The 20129-nt window shown below is 43.8% G+C and overlaps 1 protein-coding gene across 1 annotated transcript in view; it reads right to left on the reverse strand.

The window, feature by feature from the left end:
- PRIMA1 (proline rich membrane anchor 1) overlaps nt 1-20129 on the reverse strand; it is a 630582-nt gene that overhangs the window by 219196 nt on the left and 391257 nt on the right. The window contains exon 4 of the mRNA XM_086937714.1: nt 3294-3420. Coding sequence (XP_086793840.1) covers nt 3294-3420 — 127 coding nt within the window. The remainder of the gene's footprint in view (nt 1-3293; nt 3421-20129) is intronic.

The following is a 20129-nucleotide window of genomic DNA, read 5'->3' on the forward strand; positions in this document are numbered from 1 at the left end:
CACAGTCAATCAATGGGTCTGTGGCCGATAAATTGATTTCATTAGGAATGGTATGAATATCAGGCCGTATTTCTTGCAAGCAGCCTAGTTGTTGTTCGTGTTGTTTAACAGGAGTTTTTGCCAACAAAATTTCGCCAAGGGAGGAACATTTAGTTGTTAATAGTTCATATGAGGCCCTACGCTTGGCAGCTTCTAAGTCTTGTGAGACTCTTCTTTCGAGGAGAGAGATGCTTAAATCAATAGCGTCATGAGTTCTCGTGATAAAGTTGTCAATGGGGCCAATGATGGATGTACTGTTTGCAGCAGCAGTTTTGCTTCTACTTCCCCTGGTAGACATTGCGGTGTGATTGTAGCCGGGGTGCGATAGCAAGCACTGATTGGAGAAATCAGAGGTCTCTCGGTAAATGTGAAAGGTGTTTAGGCTTTGTATACTAAGGAGCAAGGGAGGTTTATAGACACATACAGGTGATAATAAAAGTTTACCTGAAGTGACGTTGGGCAAAGATGATAAAGGGGTGTACCCAACCCGACCTCCTCGTCCTCTGAGGGCCTCAGAGGGCCCGCCCTTTGCCCGGGCTTCGCCCGGCGTCCCGCGAGACGGGGGTGATGCTTGATTTATGCGCCTCCTGGCGCCGAAATGTCGCGGTATGTCCCGCTAAGCCTGCTGGGTGTTGTGGTCCTGTGCCTGTGCCACGCCCACACTCCACTCGTCAGCCGGACTCCCGAGATGGCTGAAGGGGTCCCACGGCGGGAGGCGGGCGGGCTGGGTCTGAGGCAATATCCCAAGCGATGTCCCAGGGCAAGAGCAGGCAGCGCCTGTACAACGGTAAAGGTCTCTGATTTTTTACGAAGGTTTCACCCCCTCGACCGGGGTGATGCTTGATTTATGCGCCTCCTGGCGCCGAAATGTCGCGGTATGTCCCGCTAAGCCTGCTGGGTGTTGTGGTCCTGTGCCTGTGCCACGCCCACACTCCACTCGTCAGCCGGACTCCCGAGATGGCTGAAGGGGTCCCACGGCGGGAGGCGGGCGGGCTGGGTCTGAGGCAATATCCCAAGCGATGTCCCAGGGCAAGAGCAGGCAGCGCCTGTACAACGGTAAAGGTCTCTGATTTTTTACGAAGGTTTCACCCCCTCGACCGGGGTGATGCTTGATTTATGCGCCTCCTGGCGCCGAAATGTCGCGGTATGTCCCGCTAAGCCTGCTGGGTGTTGTGGTCCTGTGCCTGTGCCACGCCCACACTCCACTCGTCAGCCGGACTCCCGAGATGGCTGAAGGGGTCCCACGGCGGGAGGCGGGCGGGCTGGGTCTGAGGCAATATCCCAAGCGATGTCCCAGGGCAAGAGCAGGCAGCGCCTGTACAACGGTAAAGGTCTCTGATTTTTTACGAAGGTTTCACCCCCTCGACCGGGGTGATGCTTGATTTATGCGCCTCCTGGCGCCGAAATGTTGCGGTATGTCCCGCTAAGCCTGCTGGGTGTTGTGGTCCTGTGCCTGTGCCACGCCCACACTCCACTCGTCAGCCGGACTCCCGAGATGGCTGAAGGGGTCCCACGGCGGGAGGCGGGCGGGCTGGGTCTGAGGCAATATCCCAAGCGATGTCCCAGGGCAAGAGCAGGCAGCGCCTGTACAACGGTAAAGGTCTCTGATTTTTACGAAGGTTTCACATTCATAATAAGGCTGTTGGGCTTTATTGTATGTGCTAGATAGGTTGATAGTTTTGAGATGCCTGAAGTATTCCTAGACTCCAGATCAGAGGTCTATCAAGGTTAGATCGAGGGAAGATTTACCTAGACCGCAACCTAAATAGAGGAGCATTAAGCACTTAGGCATCGAAGAGACCTTCTGATTTCAGATAAAAGATGTATTCTGGAGCCAACAAAGCAAGTTTCAGAGGGCACTTGCTTGCTGGGAATAGCTGTATAGAATGTGCATGGTTTGAGATGTACAACACTGCATGTGTCACTGCCACTACTTTGTGACGAATCATTGGCAAAGCCAAAAGTCGCGGGTTTTTAATAGGCAGAAATGATTCTTCACTGACTGGTGTTTGCGTGGATGGGCAAGCAGGTAAAGGTAATATTGAGTCAATGGTTGTATTTATGAGTGACTGCCTAGGTGGCTGGAAGAGTATTGAATAAATGTATAGATAAGTATAGGGTGACACATCATAGATGGTTGAATAAGATACTGTATTGCTGGATGGTTGACAGAATTGGTGAATGCATGAACGGACTGAGTAAGAGAATGGATACATGTCAGTAGTTCACACTTATCGTATAGATGGAGACCTTAGATAGGAGTGGTAACAGTGTCATAAAAGTGTCAAGAATAACCAATATTATGCGACTGCAAGCATCACACCAGAGGCTTCTAACTTCGTGCCATATGTACCAGAATGTTTAGATTCGTCCCATGATAAGTGACCATAAATGCATGTTTGCATGTATCCTATCACTCAGTAATCCTTTAGTACTTGTTCAGATTTGCACCATAACTCAGTATTCATTAGGATATTTTTAATGTTTCATCATTACTTACTAGCCATGGGCAGTATGGATTATAGTCTCATGTTCACTTACTGCTTGACTTACTTTGAGAAGTTCCAACATAGTTGCCCTGCCCAGATAAAATAATAAAGATGAACATATCATTTATCAGTCTCCTGGAACCAATGGACTGAATGGGAAAAGAATAATATATTTTGACGTTGAAAACAATACTATCTAAATGGATATGATCAATTGAATTTCGCCCTTGCGTACTTTTTGAATGCTCCCCTCTTTTGTTGTATGTGCTTGTGGGTACATGAGTGGGCTGGCAAATGGGAAATGGGAATATACAGATGAGTGGCAGCAAAGACCAAAGACTAAAGGTGGTATGGGAAAAGTGCTGTCAGAGAGAGATATATGGAAGGGAGGAGTGGGAGAGAGAGCGAGAATGCATACATGGAGGTATTACATAATAACTTAAAATAAGTTTTCAAAAACTCATCATATTCCCCAAGTAAAATTGGTTGTGAGAGCTTCTCCAAATATTTATACCACAGGACCAACAAAAGACTGAGGCAGTCTTTTGCCTGAAAAGTGTCTCAAAGGAAGAGGTATGAATGTATTTAAAATGAATGGAAGAAAAGATGCTCGCCTTTTATTCTGTAACATGAGGAATGGGCAGTGAACTGTGTAGGGTATTAACCTTCTTAACCTCTTTGTTAGTTGAGCTGCACAAAAAGGAAAATCCATGATTGCTGTTGATTATTGATTTGCTTTATAGACATAACATGGCGGATCCTTACCTTTTTATTGCTTTGTAGCAAATGATGACAACTACAAGGATGAATACCACAGTCGCACAGCATACTGCAATGATTATAACCAGTCCATGCCACAAGGTTCCTTCAATAGGGGCAGGAGGTGATTCAACTGTAAAGAGAAACGATACAGCACTGAGAATTAGGTATGGTAAAGTTACCCTTCTCAAAACATGGCTAGCATGTTTTGCACTATGCAAATTGATAATTGGTAATATAGTTGTGCATTACAGGTTGTACTACTTAAAACAGTAAGAAATAATTCTCCATCATGGTTTAACTAAACTTTAGCTGATCTCAAGAGACAAGTGTATTAGTTTGGAAAAAACAAGCAACGGTGAAGCCAGTGGGCTTCGGTTCAGCCCTGGTGAAGGTTTTAATTCCGTAGGCGGAATTATTTTTGCAATCCGGCGTTACTCTTGTAATGAGGAATTACTTGATTGATTACATTCTGACGCTCTGCCACTGGAATTAAAGTATACAGTGGTTTCTAAAGTATAGAAAGCACTGGATACTTCTTGGCGCCCTTGCATACTCTGCAGTAATTAACTTTTAATCACTAAAGAGTACTGTAAAAGTATCAAGTGATATATGCAGTGGTTTCTGAACTGTAGAAACCACTGCATATCCCATTCACCAGCGCCCTTCATACTCTGCAGATATTACAAGAGTATGTAAGGGGTGGGCGCAAAGTGATATGCTGTGAATTCTAACGTTTAGCAACCACTCGGTATGGTTAGTTGTGATATTTTCATATCTGTAATCCCTTTTTTAAATGTATTGTTAATGAATTGTGTTTTTAATTGTAATTGTGCTTTTATGATATTATGCATATCGAAATAAAGCTTTGATGATGATGATGATATTTTCATAGCGCAAAAGGCACCCTTGCATCCATTTTTTAATGTGAGGGTGCATTGATCACTATTAAAATAGAGCCAAATACCTACTTCACCCCACAATGTAATTCCTTCGTGATTCTAGGGAATTAAACTCCACCGGCTCTGCCCACCCGTAGTCTCAGCAGCAAAACTGCTTGGCTTTGCCTGCGATTTTTTGTATTAGATAGCCACTGCAGGTGAGTGTTCGTCAATGGCAGCCGTATCTGAATATGTCTGCTGCAACATTAAACATGTTTGCAAAGATGACTCCTCGATATGTGCTTAAATCCACGGCAAAAATCCTTGAATGCTTTGTAATATATAAAGAGACCTTTTCAAATATGTCTAAGTGGATATGCATGTATCCATGACAGTCACTTTTGAATGGTTTAGGTGCAAAAAAGCTTAATAAAATAAAGTAAAATGAAGAGTGAGAGGGACAGGAAGAAGGTGAGAAGTGGGGAGGGGAAGCAACAGAGGCAGAAGATTGGGAGGACATTTGTAAAAAAAGAAAAAAAAGAAGAGGGAGGATAAAGGTAAGGAAACAAAAGGATGAGCTGGGGGACATGAGAAGCAACAGAGTAAGCACAGGATGGCGGTAAAGAGAAGAGGATGCAGCCCAGGGGGATAAAGCAAAAAAGCTCATGCACTTGCAAGGAGTACTTAAAGGGAACCAAAAAAGTAGCTCCCTGAATGCAAGCAATCTCAGCAGTAGAAGGATACAAGGCTTCCAATCAGACCGTTCTGAAACCTACTTGCTCCAGAGTAGAACAAACACAAGGGTAGTTGGGAAAACCAGTGGACCAAGAGGTGAATTTTCAATCATGAACCATGGGCTAATCCAAATGCCACTCTATGTACATTGGAAACAAAGTCACCAGATGGTCAGGTACTACTAAAATGCTCATTCAAAAACTATAAAATCACTGTTGTTATTTTTAAAAGTCTTAATAGTGTGGTCGAGTAAGATAATAATGAGGAAAGGGAACAAGGGAGCAATGTATAATAAATCACCAACTCTCCTCTTTAGGTTTAATAATGTTTTTATGAATAGGGTGCAAGACATGCAAAACTTTACACATTTAGTAATAACATAATACTCTGTTGACAGCTTTCCTGTGAAGAAGATTCCCCGCAAGCAGATGGTGTTCAGTTCATCTTAAATAAGTAGGAATTTGAAAAATTGCTATGCTGTTTAAAAACATTGAAACTCACACATATGAACTACTACTATTATATGCCCCAACTATATCACCATGTATTGCAACATCCATTAATCATTCTATGGATATAGGTGATAATCTACATTATCTAAAGAAATCAGCTTTAGCATCAGTGATTAAAAACATCTCTAAACCCAGAAGACTTCCTACATTTTCACCTAAAAGCTGGACTACTGTGACTTGTCTACATTCGCAAAAAGGTGGTCGTTTCCCAAATTCAAGGCCATTTGGAGCCTGGACTAACATTGATCAGGCTTTTGCCCATTAAATGGGACTGAAATATAACTTGTGGCTCTACAAACGGAGACACAGATTCTCCTTAGCAAGCTAAGGAGAATTTGATCTCTGTGCGGCATGCAATTTGGCTGATTAGGAATTACTTCTCATTTGTTTAAGTGTGCTCAATCACAAATAAACAGCAGTGGGTGAGATTTGACCATATTCAGCTGTAGTTTGCGAGTGTGGTTCCACAGTGAATCCCCTCTTTGACCAATACTGTTCAACATATTTATTAAACCCCTGTTCAGAGTTCATCATAGGAAGGATTTACAATACCATTCCTATGACACATAGATGATACAGAGTTATTTTAGCGTGAAAGTTTCTCAGCATAGCTATGCTAACTTGGTAGAATGGTAATTGAAGTGGCTATCTGGTTGGCCCATGTTGGATTAAAATGAAGTGGAACAAAACCCAAAATCGTTGCTATCGGGATGAGGAGCTAAAGCATAAATCCCATATTGAAGCCCTGATTAGGTCAGTGTATCATAACCCGAAACAGCGGAATAAATTATACCACACATCGACGAAGTGCCCTGTAAGTCTGAGCAATTTGAAACTTGACTTTGTAAATTTACTTTTGGGAACCTTTCCCATTGTCAAGAAAAACTCCAGGTACCGCAAAACGTGTTGGCACCTTTAATATTAAAACTAAGAAAAATATAGAATTTGGCCTTTTGAAACTTTTCATTGGTTGCTAGTGACTAAACTAACTGCTTTTAAAATCTTATGTCGGGTATACGAGTTCCTAAACTTCATGGTCCATTTATACCACCAATTCACACATACATCCATGCTATAACACCATACTCCTTAGTGAGTACCTTGAATTCATAACACCAAGGCAATATATTTTTACCTATTCAATACCAGCAGGTTTTTGCAATTCTAACCAAAAGTACACATTTTTTCCTCACACACAATTGACACGTTGGCCTAACATTTAAAAGTCTGCATGTTATTGTGCATTTTGTATGAGAAACTAATTTCCTCAAATTTGTGATATTGTGTTCTTCCCATTCCCGATGTGATAAACCGTTTCTTTTACTGCAGTAGGTTGCCTCAGCTATTTGTGGCTGTTTCTTCCTATTGCCCGAATTCGATTTTGACGCATTATGTAGAAATGATGTATCCTGGAAGATCTCTTGGGAAATGGGGGGCCCCATGGTAGAATAATCAGCCTGCTTCTGAGTTTTCAAAAATTCCGGAAATTTACAAAGGAGTCAAGTACTGTTCCTGGATGCTGCAAACGTCACAAATTCATAGGCGTACACCTGTATGTCTTTTGTCAATTGTATTTACGAATATAATTTTTTTTTACATGTGTAACTGATAGTAGAGAAATGTACATGTGTAAGTGCAACGTAGGGCAAGTGTAGAGGTTTTTAGGTCTCGCCTTCGCAGCGCGCATGCGCTGCAAAGTCAAATGACCTTTTGCCGTCGATTTGGCTTTTCAGCCAAGCACGGGCACGTTTTCCATTGCCTTCAATGGCAACGGGTGCACAGCAGGAGATTCACTCACGGGAGCATGCACCCCATCTGGTCGCTATGATCGCTCCTGCGAGTGAATCTCGCCCGCCCCCTCCTTTCCCCCCCGCCACGCGAGGTGCTCGTGTTTCGACTCACTGAAATTCCCTCTACTTTAATGCACGCCATTTGGAAAAATCAAATCCCCCAACTTATCTTTAAAATCTCCCTCTCGTCAGGTTTAAAATGTTGGTATGTACGGCTGCGTTTCCACTCCAAAAAGTACATACATTTCCTTCCCAAAAAGAACAGGTCCAGTCCCTGAATACCCTACATACATCACAGGAATCATCAGTCAGTGTTCTAAAAGGACGCTCGTCCTCCTGCAATTATACTACAGACGACTAGACAGATGCGCTGCATAGCTAAAGGCATCAGTATCTTTACTAGCAATGTAGACATTTAAAAAAGCGCGTCTCTTTACTTAATAGAATTGCTGGCCACTCAGCGTTTACGTGTACTTTTCTGCACATAAAACCGTGTTTCTCCCAGCCGCGGATGTAAAAAAACATTAAAGCTGTGGTTAGACACCCCTCAACTCTTATTAAGAATGCGTCTAAGGAAAATTTATTGAATGCAACGTGGAGCGTGCTTTCTAATTTCTGCCTGGGTGGATTTGATTAAAGATGGTAATAGTACAAGGAATTTACCCCAAATATTCCTTGTAATTATAATGCATGCATAATAACAGAGTATCTGAGGGAGGGAACTCCTTAAATATGTGTTTGAAAATGCGTGCACCTTGCACCGTTTGAAAGGAACGTGGCATTTTTTTGTGGCAAAACATGCAGATTTGGTCAGTAAAACGGCACATTGCCGAGGAGCTGCCAAAAAACTCCCACTGCTGATCTGGACTTGCGCAGGGATTCACGAAGAGCAGTCATGGTATCTGCTGAATGGAAGCCCCATTGGAAGCAGGAGCTTCTACTCCACGCCGCCGCCGTAGAGTGCTGCTTGCAAATGGGGCCGAGGAAGGGAGGGAGAATTGAAGACAGGGACCGAGCACTGCAGACTCTCCAGCCGTTCCCCGGGCACTAACATTCTTTTTAACGTCTGCACCTCTTTGTTGTGTTGAATCGTGCAGCATTTACGTTTGATTGTGCCAAGCACAAGTTTCAGAAAGGACTGGCTTGGAGTCCAAGCTGCGGTGCACCCAATGTCCTGCGACTAACTCTTTGCTTGACCAGCCTTCGCAGACTGGCAGTGCATAGACGTGGGCCGTCTCACTCATGCCTAACCTCAGGCACATCCGCTTTCCAATACAGTGTAATTAATGTGCATTTGATTGGGCATTCATAGCGGGCTCTGGGTATAGGCTCTACACAAGTCCTTGCACCACTGAACCAGCTGTGTATGGTCTTCAGTATTGAACAGCACACTGTGAGTGATGGTTCAGGCCTGTATCCAGGCCATGAGCCAGCCTCTCTACAACTGAACTAGATATGTTTGGCCATGCACAGCAGGGAGTGAACTAAGCAGTCAACTCGTTATAGGAAACCAACCCCCAATGTGCATGGCCAAGGCCCTGTGCCCTACATGCTGACATGCCGTATGCAACAGAGGATGATTGCAGATGAGGGCCATTGTGTTGGCTGAGTTCAGGTTTGTAAGCCTGAACTCCATCAAGGCCAGATATGTTCTGACCTAGTTTGGAAACCCAACGCTGGGCTCATGAACTCTGCATTAAAATTAGCCCTTTTATCGGTCTCGCCTAACTATCGCGTAAGCTATGCTCTGCAAGATATTTAGTACGGGGCTTTTGAAAGTGCTCCCAAAGACTGCAGGCAGATAGGGTACAGTGCATGTGCGCCGGGTGTGTGCATCATTTGTCAGCCTGCGTGATCACTTTTGAGACCGCTTTGATGTTCTCGGTGAGCCAGGCGGCACTGAGAACATCAAAGCAGGCACGAAAGTGATCACACTCACCCTGTACTGCTTCCTTCCCAAGTGTTGCTTCCCACTACTCGTTTCTATTTGCTGCTGGAATGATTAAGTTCTGCAGCTCACACAACATAACTGGAATTTGGCACAGTAATGATGTACGCTACTGACATCTATAATGAATGACTTGAAGGGCTTTACCCCAACTACCCACCTTTTCATGCTATTTTGCACCCTCCAACTCTGCCGTCATATCGCTTTTTAAATATGTGACACTGCCATCTGGCGGTCTTGCTGGAAACCGCTTCTCAAAGCTACATCTGGCCCTGTGCTCACTTTTATCACCTTCTAGAATCCTCACTACTCTCCCTTTTGGCTCTCACACCTGTTTTTTCCTGCAAAATATCACAAAATAGATTTTTTTTCTCCACAGCCACACACAACCACACACACAACCACACAACTGCACACACAGCCACACACACACACAACCACACACACACAACGACACACACACAACCACACACACACAATCACACACACAACCACACACAACCACACACACAACTACACACACAACCACACCTAAGTGTACACTTTCACCAGGCAAAGACACCATCAGTTGTCATTGCACGCTTTCACAGGGCACAAAACCCACCACCAGCCATCAGTGTACACATTCACCAGGCACAAACACCATGAGCCGTCATGGCACGCTTTCACTGGGCACAAACACCACCAGCCGTCAGTGCACGCTTCCACCAGGCACACACCACCAGCCGTCAGTGCACATTTTCACCAGGCACACACACTCCACCAGCCGTCAGTGCACGCTTTCACCACCACACACACACCACCAGCCGTCAGTGCACGCTTTTGCCAGGCACACACACACACCACCAGCCGTCAGTGCACGCTTTCACCAGGCACACACACACCACCAGCCATCAGTGCACACTTTCACCAGGTACACACCACCAGCCGTCAGTGCACGCTTTTACCAGGCACACACACCACCAGCCATCAGTGCACGCTTCCACCAGGCACACACACCACCACCCGGCAGTGCACACTTCCACCAGGCACACACACCACCAGCCATCAGTGCATAATTTCTACAGGCACACACACCACCAGCCATCAGTGCACACATCAATTGTTAAAACGTCCACAATTAACTATTGTGGCAATAGCACTTTGGCACACTTTACTTTTAAACATATTCATCTAAAGCGCAGCATGCCACCATTGCTACAAAAATAAATTCAAATTTTTTTGGCCTACAATTTAGAGACTTTTGTTGCAATTGGTGTTACAATATTTAGCAATGCCAATAGCTCAAACTTAATTAATGCGAGACCTATTGCATTCCAAATGCTTGTTATTGTTTTCTACTGTAAGCTATTTTCCGATATGAAATACCCTTGTCTTACACACTCAACAATTTTTGGACTGTCCCTCCGCATTCACACAAAACACAAACTTCTTCTTCTGGGAAGGGGCATGAAACGTTTTCACATTCCCTGGGACTTGGTATGTCTGTCCTGAAATGACCCTACCTTCCCTTAAAACAATATTTACACACACAAAAAGTATACCTGTGTGTTCAACTTAGACCCCTTTGCAGGGTCAACAGCAAACCTTTGCCTTCACCCTCCTGTTTTCCGAACTGGTTTTTCTTGGCTTTTAGGACTTAACCACTGATAACCAGATTGAAACTAAACGCTTGTGCTCATTCCTTTGAACATGACAAAATTGGTTTACACCCAATTGGCAAATGAAATGTACTTGTAGGTCCCCTGGAAAGTGGTGCTACAAGTACCCAGAGCCTCTAAATAGAATGCAACCAGTGGGCCTGCAGCACTAACTCTGCCCCACATCTTAAGCAGCCTGCCAAGCAGGTCTCAGACCTGAAATTGCAGCTTGTATGTCCAGTTTAAACTCCTATTTTGCCTTGGCAAAATGAACCTATTGCTAAATCTAAATCTTCCCTTTTAATACAACCCTAGAGTAGGCCCCAAATAGCCTATATGGTATGGTGTAGAGCATTTAAAAAATTTAACATATACTTTCACCTTTTACACGTCCTGGTAGCGAAAACCTACATTTGCTTTGTCACCACTGCCTCACTCTCCTATTGGATAATATTGTGTTACCTTATTACCTTTAATATGTAATAACTTTCAATTGGGAGCCATTAGGAATATCAAGTTTGGTGTCTAAAAAATTGTAAATTAAAATGCACTTTAATGGCTTAGTTGGATTTTAAGTCACAATTCTGAAATGCCACTCTTAGAACATTGGAGGTTTCTTGTCCCAACCCTTTGATGCCTGGAGCTTGTATCCTGGGTCACATGACATGACTACGTGTAGCTGGCAGTTAGTCTTTGTGTATTGTTCACAGACAGTGAGACAGATGGATACTGAGTGTTGGCAGGATGGGCCATCTCAGACTTGATGGGGGAGGGCGGAGGTCTTCTGCCACACCTGCACATCATAAATGCCCATGCCTTAGCACACTCACGAAGGGCTTTACTGTAGTCTTTTGTACCCCTAGACAAGCTGGGGCCAGGGCAAGGATACAGGAAACAGGAAGTTCACAGACCCCCTGAGAGTGAAATCCTCCAGATCCTTCTACTTCAAAGCTGGCACCAAGTACAAATAGTTGACCCTTAGAGCAGAACTCTTCAGTACACCTCTGGACCTGTGAATACTACCGAAGAAGGTCTGCTGTGCTGCTCTACTGCCCTGCTTCCTGTTGAGTTGCTTGCTGAGAAGAAGGACTGGACCTGCACTCTTCATCCCAGGATGAAGTGACTCCAAGGGTCAACTGACTGCCCTCCTGTTCTAAGCTGCAAGGACTTAAACAGCACCCTCCCTGCATCTGCCCAGCTGAAGCACAGCCTGGACGTGCGTCTAGACCCTCTTGAGCCCTGCTGACCTTTGCTGGAGTGAGTCCCTGATCCCTAAGAGGTGCCCCCCAGATGTTAGTCCCTTAGTGTGGCATCACTTGAGCTCCCTCCCCCCAAAATAGACAAATTCTGAAGTTCAAGGCTCTTCACAACAGCGAGCGGGCCTTTTTACAGCCAGATCTTGACGCTCGTGCTGCCTGTGAATGTGAAGCTCAGGTAAACCAGACTCTTCCCATCACAGCAATGACTGGCAATTTGAGATCTGCACTTTAGGCTACAGCATCGACCGCCCATGGTGACTGCCAACAGGAATCTCCAGTAACGACCGTCCACAATGCCTGACAGGATATTCACGCTTCTGTGACGACCATCCAGGATGCCTAGCATGCTTCTGCGCTACATTGACAACCATGTGCGACTCTCTCCCTGACCCTCGTGGCCCTCTTCACTGCGAATGGAAATCTTCATGCTGAAATTTAGAAAGTGACCTTTTCTGCTGGACTAACCTGGTCCTTGTATCCATCTGCTGCTCCATTGCAGTCGGCCTGAACTTGTGACTTTCACCCAATCTTGCACAGCCAGATAACTGTGAGTGGTGCTTTGTGCATTTAGGCGCTATACTTACCTTAAATCTTTGGAATTACAGATCTCTGGTTCTACCAATAAGATTTTTCCGCTTTGGTCTCAAATCATTTATTGATTTTTATTCTATTATTCTAAATTGGTGTGGGATCTTTCTTGTAATGTGTTTTCACTTTATTACTGTTTGAAGTGCTGCATGAATACTTTACATATTGCCTGCAAGTTAAACATGCCTGCTTTGTGCCAAGCTACCAGAGGGTAGAGCACAGGCTAATTTGGTATTTCCTTGTGACTTCACCCTGATAGGAATTGTGGTTGCTGTTTGAGTAGGGTGTCACCCCACTTAACCAGTAACCCAATGTCCTACACTGAGTAGATATTTTTATGAGTGTAAATCCAACTTCTAAGAACATCAAATGCTGTTTATAATAACTTGTTTGGCGCACATAAGGCTAAAATCAAGATGGTTTCTATTGTATGTCCCAGTGGATACATTTTAATGGCAACCATATTGCTAACTGTTGCTTTAAGGTTGCCTGGAAGGAAATGGGATCTTTCAAATTGTTTTCATTATTGTCCAATTATATTCTGCGTTTCGGTAAATAATTTCCTGGTTACTGGCAAGTATCCTAATGAGGTTTTAGCGTTCTTGGATGGATACCACATTAGGCATCTAAGTGCTAGTTAGGCTGATAAATCTTCCTCAAGGATGAGCTGACTATATCTGAATGTTCAAATTAAATCATACCTGACTTCTCTTTTGACTAAGCAGAAATATATGCCCAAGTCCGGAAAAATGTGAAATGGGAATGATAGAGCTCTCATTCTATATATAATCATTTGAGTAACAAAGAGAACTTGGTTGAGCAGAACAGTAGTGTATATATGAATTTTTATTAACTGATCAATTAATTAAAATCATTACAGTAAAACAATAGCGCTTTGAGTGCATAGTGCAAACCCCAATATTCCGCATATTTCATTTGTGCTCAAAAAACATTAATACAAAACATTAAAATGCTCGGATTTGATAGTTCTGGGAAGCTCAGTGGAACCCTTTAGTACCTCACGTGAGCCACCCTGGTTGCTTTGACATCATTTGGCATGTCCGTTACAGTCATAGGGTTGCATTCCTGTGACTCCTTTAGGCAATCCTTATCAGGTGTGTAAATTTCCCCATTCTCGCTCGATTCATTGCTGTTGATTTGGAGACGCATATGGCTGAGTCTCTCTACCAGTCTCTGCCCCTTGGCAATACATATAAGTGCTGGTTAGGCTATAAATCTTCCTCAATGCTGAGCTAACTATATCTGAATGTTCAACTTAAATCATACCTAAGCATGGGCGGAAAATCTGTTCCGCTCGCGGATTTTGCGGATTTTCGGTAAATATTTTTTTGGGTGATACAATATTGCGGCGTGCGGCGTTCACTTACCGACATTCAGCGTTTGCTGAGTTGTTTTTCTCGATATTTTGCGAGTGCTGCGCCATTTTGGATCTTGCTGCGGGATCTCGCGGGAGTTTGGCGACGCATCGCGAGAGTTCGCAATTGCGAACATGTAGGTGCGGCAGGCAGCAACAATCTCGCACTCGCAAAATTACAAAATTTGCAATTCTGCACAAGAAATCCACTAGCAAGCAGCATAGACCTTCTGAAAATGATGATTTTTATCAGAATAACTCCTCAGGTTGACATTTGCCTGCACTTTATTGGATTTGAGGCCTTTTGACTTTCTTTGGATCACTTTTGGATTAGAAATCAACTTTCACAAGAAAGTTTGTTTGGGGCATTAGAGTTGCTATTCTGCAGAAAAACGAGTTTTGCAAAACTGAAAGCACTCAGCAGGTGCAAAAGTTCACTCATCATTAGTAACCATTCCCTGTAGTACATCCTGAGGGGCCCTCCAGAGTTCAGTTGCCTATGTTTGTTTGGGGCATTACAGTTGCTGTTCTGCAGAAAAATGAGTTTTGCAAAACTGAAAGCACTCAGCAGGTGCAAAAGTTCAACTTCAAACTCATCATTAGTAACCATTCCCTGTAGTGCTTCCTGACTGGGGCCCCTCCAGAGTTCAGTTGCTAGTTGCAACAATTCTATGACCCTGCTCTGACCCTCACATCAGGCTCATAGAATAGCTACAAGTAGGCCACAAAGGTCCTGGAGAAAAAAAATGCACTGCAACAGAAAGCAAATTACAGATAAGGAAGCAGGGGCCAGACTGGAATTTTAAAACAGTGACACATTAATAAATCAACCCCAAAATAATTCATGTCAGTTGAAGCAGGGCAGGTGTGCTTGCTTCCCCCCCCATAGTCTACAGTGATGATGAACCAGAGGGTGGCATTGATGTACCAGAGGGTGGCATGGGTGAAACAGAGGGTGACCGTGGTGAAACAGAGGGTGCTGGGAACCTGTGATGATGAACCAGACGTAGAAACAACATAGTCGCGACCGTTGCGAGCCGACAAGTAAGTTCGCAATTGCGAACTGGTACAAAACCCTCGCGAACTGGCAGAAACCCTTGCGAACACAAAAAAGAATTTGCGGATTTTGCAGATTGCGAGTTCGCAAATATGCAAATTCGCGAACGCCAGATTCGCAAAATTCGCCCATGCTTAATCATACCGACTTCTCTTTTGACTGAGCAGAACATATGTGCCCAAGTCTGGAAAAATGTAGAATGGGAATGATAAAGCTCTCATTCTGTATATAATCATGTGAGTAACAAAGAGAACTTGGTTGAAAAGAAAAGCAGTGAATGTTGAATCAGTTGGAATCTAACACTCTATAAAAACATTTTAGGGTCAACAGGTATCGAAAATGAACTGTGTAAATACCTCATTTATGAGGATAAATTAAGGTTTGCTTTTTTTAAATGAATTTCAACCTGTAAACGGGGTTTCTCACAATTAAAGTGTCATTTTCCTTAGATCATATTGTCTCACAAGAGGGATTAGTGGGGGCTCCAAGGTTGAACGGGAATAATCACAAACATGCCCATTTGGGGATATTCACAATCCTTTAAAAGAACATTCATGCCATGGTTGTTGTCAGATATTTGCTTCAGTGAAGAGAAGTCCCTGGCCAGAGTGGCAAGTCAGACAACCCCACTTTACCTTGTGGGGGTTTCAGTGTAGCAAAAAAGATTTTCACAATGGAATGAACGAAAGAAAGATGCAAACACTCGAGTGTGAAACAGTTAGGCAGACATGACTGTATATCCTTCCTGAATTTGTAATCAAAATGGCATTGAGAAAGAAAAACCTAAGGACTACTCCAAAGAAACTGTAATTTATTCATTGGATGAGGCCTGTGTATTTGTGACTTCACTCTATATGTATCCATAAATCTTGGGGAACAAATGTCCTTTTATCTTATGAGAATGAGGCCCAATGTGATCAATACAGCCACTGGATACACTTGCACCATGAACTACTGCACAACAACTTAAAATTTGTTGTTTGCCTTATTTTTGCCGTTTTCTCTCAAGGCAGCACTGGATACGTGGGGAAAGCGCGGTATGTTAGACGACAACATGGATGCCTTCATGAAAGAATCTGCTGAAGGGTTCTGCATCGATTGGACCCTGAAAGGAGCCCTGAAGCACCAGCACACAATGGTGTAGCAAGGGGGGGGGGGCGGTCTGCCCCATGTGGCATGAGTTTTGGGGGTGGCGGCCTCTCTGTTGTCTCGGGTGGCACGGAGTGGCAAATAAAACAGAGTTCTCTCGCCAGCCCCCCTCCTTGCTCTTCAATGCAGGTAGCCAAAGGGCTAGCTATGCCCACTGCCAGCACATCACTTTGGCCTACTCACATCCATGATTTGCTACTGTAGATGAATGACTGGAATCAAGTTATCCTGGCTGATGAGGGTGAAAGCTGATACCGGTCCTAGGATGCATGTTTCCAGTCCAGAGACGACCTGGCTTGGACTTTCGGGCTGGACTGTTCCCATGGGGCACAGGGTCAAGACTGATTTGCATATGGCTGGGTTCAAACTGGAATGGCATGGTGAACATAAAAACGATGGATTTAGGCCCAGATCTCTGTACTGGGGTGAATAAATGACATTGTTCTGCATTCTGTCCATCAACTGTTGTTTTTGCGTTTGTCACCCCGAGTGGGACAGGTATGCTCAGATGTGAGTCCCGTGCTCACCATGCTACTGGAATCAAGCTATCCAGGCTGATGATGGCTGAAAGCCTGAAACCGGTACCAGGATGCTTGTTTCCAGTACAGGGAGGACCTGGCTTGGCAGTTCGGGCTGGACTGTTCCCATGGGGCACTGGGTAAAGACTGATTTTCACATGGCTGGGTTCAAATTGGAATGGCATGGTGAGCAAAAAAACAATGGATTTAGGCCCAGATCTCCGTACTGGGGTGAATGCATTACATTGTTCCGAATTAGGTCCATCAACTGTTGTTTTGGCAGAGGAATAATGGTCCTGGGACTAAAATCATATTTTATGATATTCTCTACAAAAATCCCACTTAAGCCAATGGAAAATTGCTTTCCAAAATACAGATCTTATCCCTTAAAAAAGAACATAACGGGAGGTGGAGAACTATAAAATACCTCTTTTGTGCTTATGAGAAACAATGAGGCTCAGGCGCCTCCCTGGGTACGTCAAAAGGAAGCCTGTTTGATTCATGTATGAATTAATTCACAAATAATTATTTGTAGACCTAGTGTGATACTTTGATGAGCATAAAATATTTTCAAGTTCCGAATTTCTTGTTGTCGCTTTGGAATTTTAGGATTTTAAATTACAATGGTAGAAACCTCCCCTCAATGGGTGACTTTTCATATACATCAATTTGAGTTTAAGGGCGGATGTGGGATTTCTGGGAGGGCAACGATGGAGCAGAAGGCTGGGAACTTCCTATATTTAGACAGGAGGATTATCGATAAAGAATAATGTTTCCACAGGGAGAAGAAAAAAGGTTGTGCGAACGCACGGTCATGCATAAATTATGCATGCTTTTTTCCCACCTATTGAAAAATATAAGTGGGTATGTTTTGTTAATAGATTACCCCTGGAAAGCTGGCTGGTAAAATTGACAAGATGTCTGATTTTTTATATACCATATTTTATTGCCATTTATTGGCAATGCAACATGCACTTGATGTATGTCTCACACCTTCAAAAAATATAAATTACATCACATAATATTGAACTGTAATTTGTGGCAAAGGTGAAATATAAATTATCAAACCATACGCTATAACATCATGGAGTGGGTCATTAACCATAGGGATAAGTTGCCAGATATCCCGATTTTGGGGTAGGCCTAGGATCTACACTCCCAACTGTTTTTCCGAAGCTCATTTCGAAACCAGGAATCATTGTCCATGACAAGAACATATTATTAGAGCCCCTCTATATTTCCCATCTTAGCGTCTATTTAGTATGTGAAATTTGCATGATCTGTGACTCAAACAGTAATATAACTCATCCCCACCACAACCAAATGCAACAAAACAAATATGTACAAACATTCTTGTTGCCCATTACCAACTCCAGAAATCTGCCCAAAAAATACAGTGGTTAAAAGCATTTGCACCAAACACTGCCCTGCTTACTACAAGGACATGAAACAGCAGCACTCAAAAATGTTATCTGATCTATACCTAGATGTTTTAAGTGAGATTCATGACTGATCACGAGACAGGAGAATAACCTTTTGGATGAAGGTGTCGGCCAATGACTGACACCCGCACCAAGTCCCCAATGTGAGCGTCGGCCATTGACTAACACTGGGTAAGTAAAAAATGGACCAGAGAAAGTCCTTTATTTCTTTATCAGCTCGGGCTGCTGGGGAAGAGCTTCCCAAGCAGCCTGAGTGTTTATTTTTTTTGTTTCCTTTAATGACGCCATCGGGAAGGGCATTTTTTTTAATTATAGGGATCGGGGCTGTCCACTTGGGGCATGACCATACCCCACCCATTTTATTTGGGAAAGCCGTCTTTATGCCCCCCCCTGGGAGGGAGCAATGGTTGTAATTACCCCCAATTTCCCCTGGGGGGCAGAAGGTCCACTAAAAACAAGGGAAGTGGGGGCTACCCACTATGGGCATGGCCATGCCATTACCCCATTTATTTGGCCATCAGTATTTCTGCCCCCAGAGGGTGCTGGGAACCTGTGATGATGAACCAGACGTAGAAACAACATAGTCGCGACCGTTGCGAGCCGACAAGTAAGTTCGCAATTGCGAACTGGTACAAAACCCTCGCGAACTGGCAGAAACCCTTGCGAACACAAAAAAGAATTTGCGGATTTTGCAGATTGCGAGTTCGCAAATATGCAAATTCGCGAACGCCAGATTCGCAAAATTCGCCCATGCTTAATCATACCGACTTCTCTTTTGACTGAGCAGAACATATGTGCCCAAGTCTGGAAAAATGTAGAATGGGAATGATAAAGCTCTCATTCTGTATATAATCATGTGAGTAACAAAGAGAACTTGGTTGAAAAGAAAAGCAGTGAATGTTGAATCAGTTGGAATCTAACACTCTATAAAAACATTTTAGGGTCAACAGGTATCGAAAATGAACTGTGTAAATACCTCATTTATGAGGATAAATTAAGGTTTGCTTTTTTTAAATGAATTTCAACCTGTAAACGGGGTTTCTCACAATTAAAGTGCCATTTTCCTTAGATCATATTGTCTCACAAGAGGGATTAGTGGGGGCTCCAAGGTTGAACGGGAATAATCACAAACATGCCCATTTGGGGATATTCACAATCCTTTAAAAGAACATTCATGCCATGGTTGTTGTCAGATATTTGCTTCAGTGAAGAGAAGTCCCTGGCCAGAGTGGCAAGTCAGACAACCCCACTTTACCTTGTGGGGGTTTCAGTGTAGCAAAAAAGATTTTCACACTGGAATGAACGAAAGAAAGATGCAAACACTCGAGTGTGAAACAGTTAGGCAGACATGACTGTATTTCCTTCCTGAATTTGTAATCAAAATGGCATTGAGAAAGAAAAACCTAAGGACTACTCCAAAGAAACTGTAATTTATTCATTGGATGAGGCCTGTGTATTTGTGACTTCACTCTATATGTATCCATAAATCTTGGGGAACAAATGTCCTTTTATCGTATGAGAATGAGGCCCAATGTGATCAATACAGCCACTGGATACACTTGCACCATGAACTACTGCACAACAACTTAAAATTTGTTGTTTGCCTTATTTTTGCCGTTTTCTCTCAAGGCAGCACTGGATACGTGGGGAAAGCGCGGTATGTTAGACGACAACATGGATGCCTTCATGAAAGAATCTGCTGAAGGGTTCTGCATCGATTGGACCCTGAAAGGAGCCCTGAAGCACCAGCACACAATGGTGTAGCAAGGGGGGGGGGGGCGGTCTGCCCCATGTGGCATGAGTTTTGGGGGTGGCGGCCTCTCTGTTGTCTCGGGTGGCACGGAGTGGCAAATAAAACAGAGTTCTCTCGCCAGCCCCCCTCCTTGCTCTTCAATGCAGGTAGCCAAAGGGCTAGCTATGCCCACTGCCAGCACATCACTTTGGCCTA

Source organism: Lissotriton vulgaris, chromosome 9 (assembly GCF_964263255.1).
Source record: "Lissotriton vulgaris chromosome 9, aLisVul1.2, whole genome shotgun sequence".
Lineage (NCBI taxonomy): Eukaryota > Metazoa > Chordata > Amphibia > Caudata > Salamandridae > Lissotriton > Lissotriton vulgaris.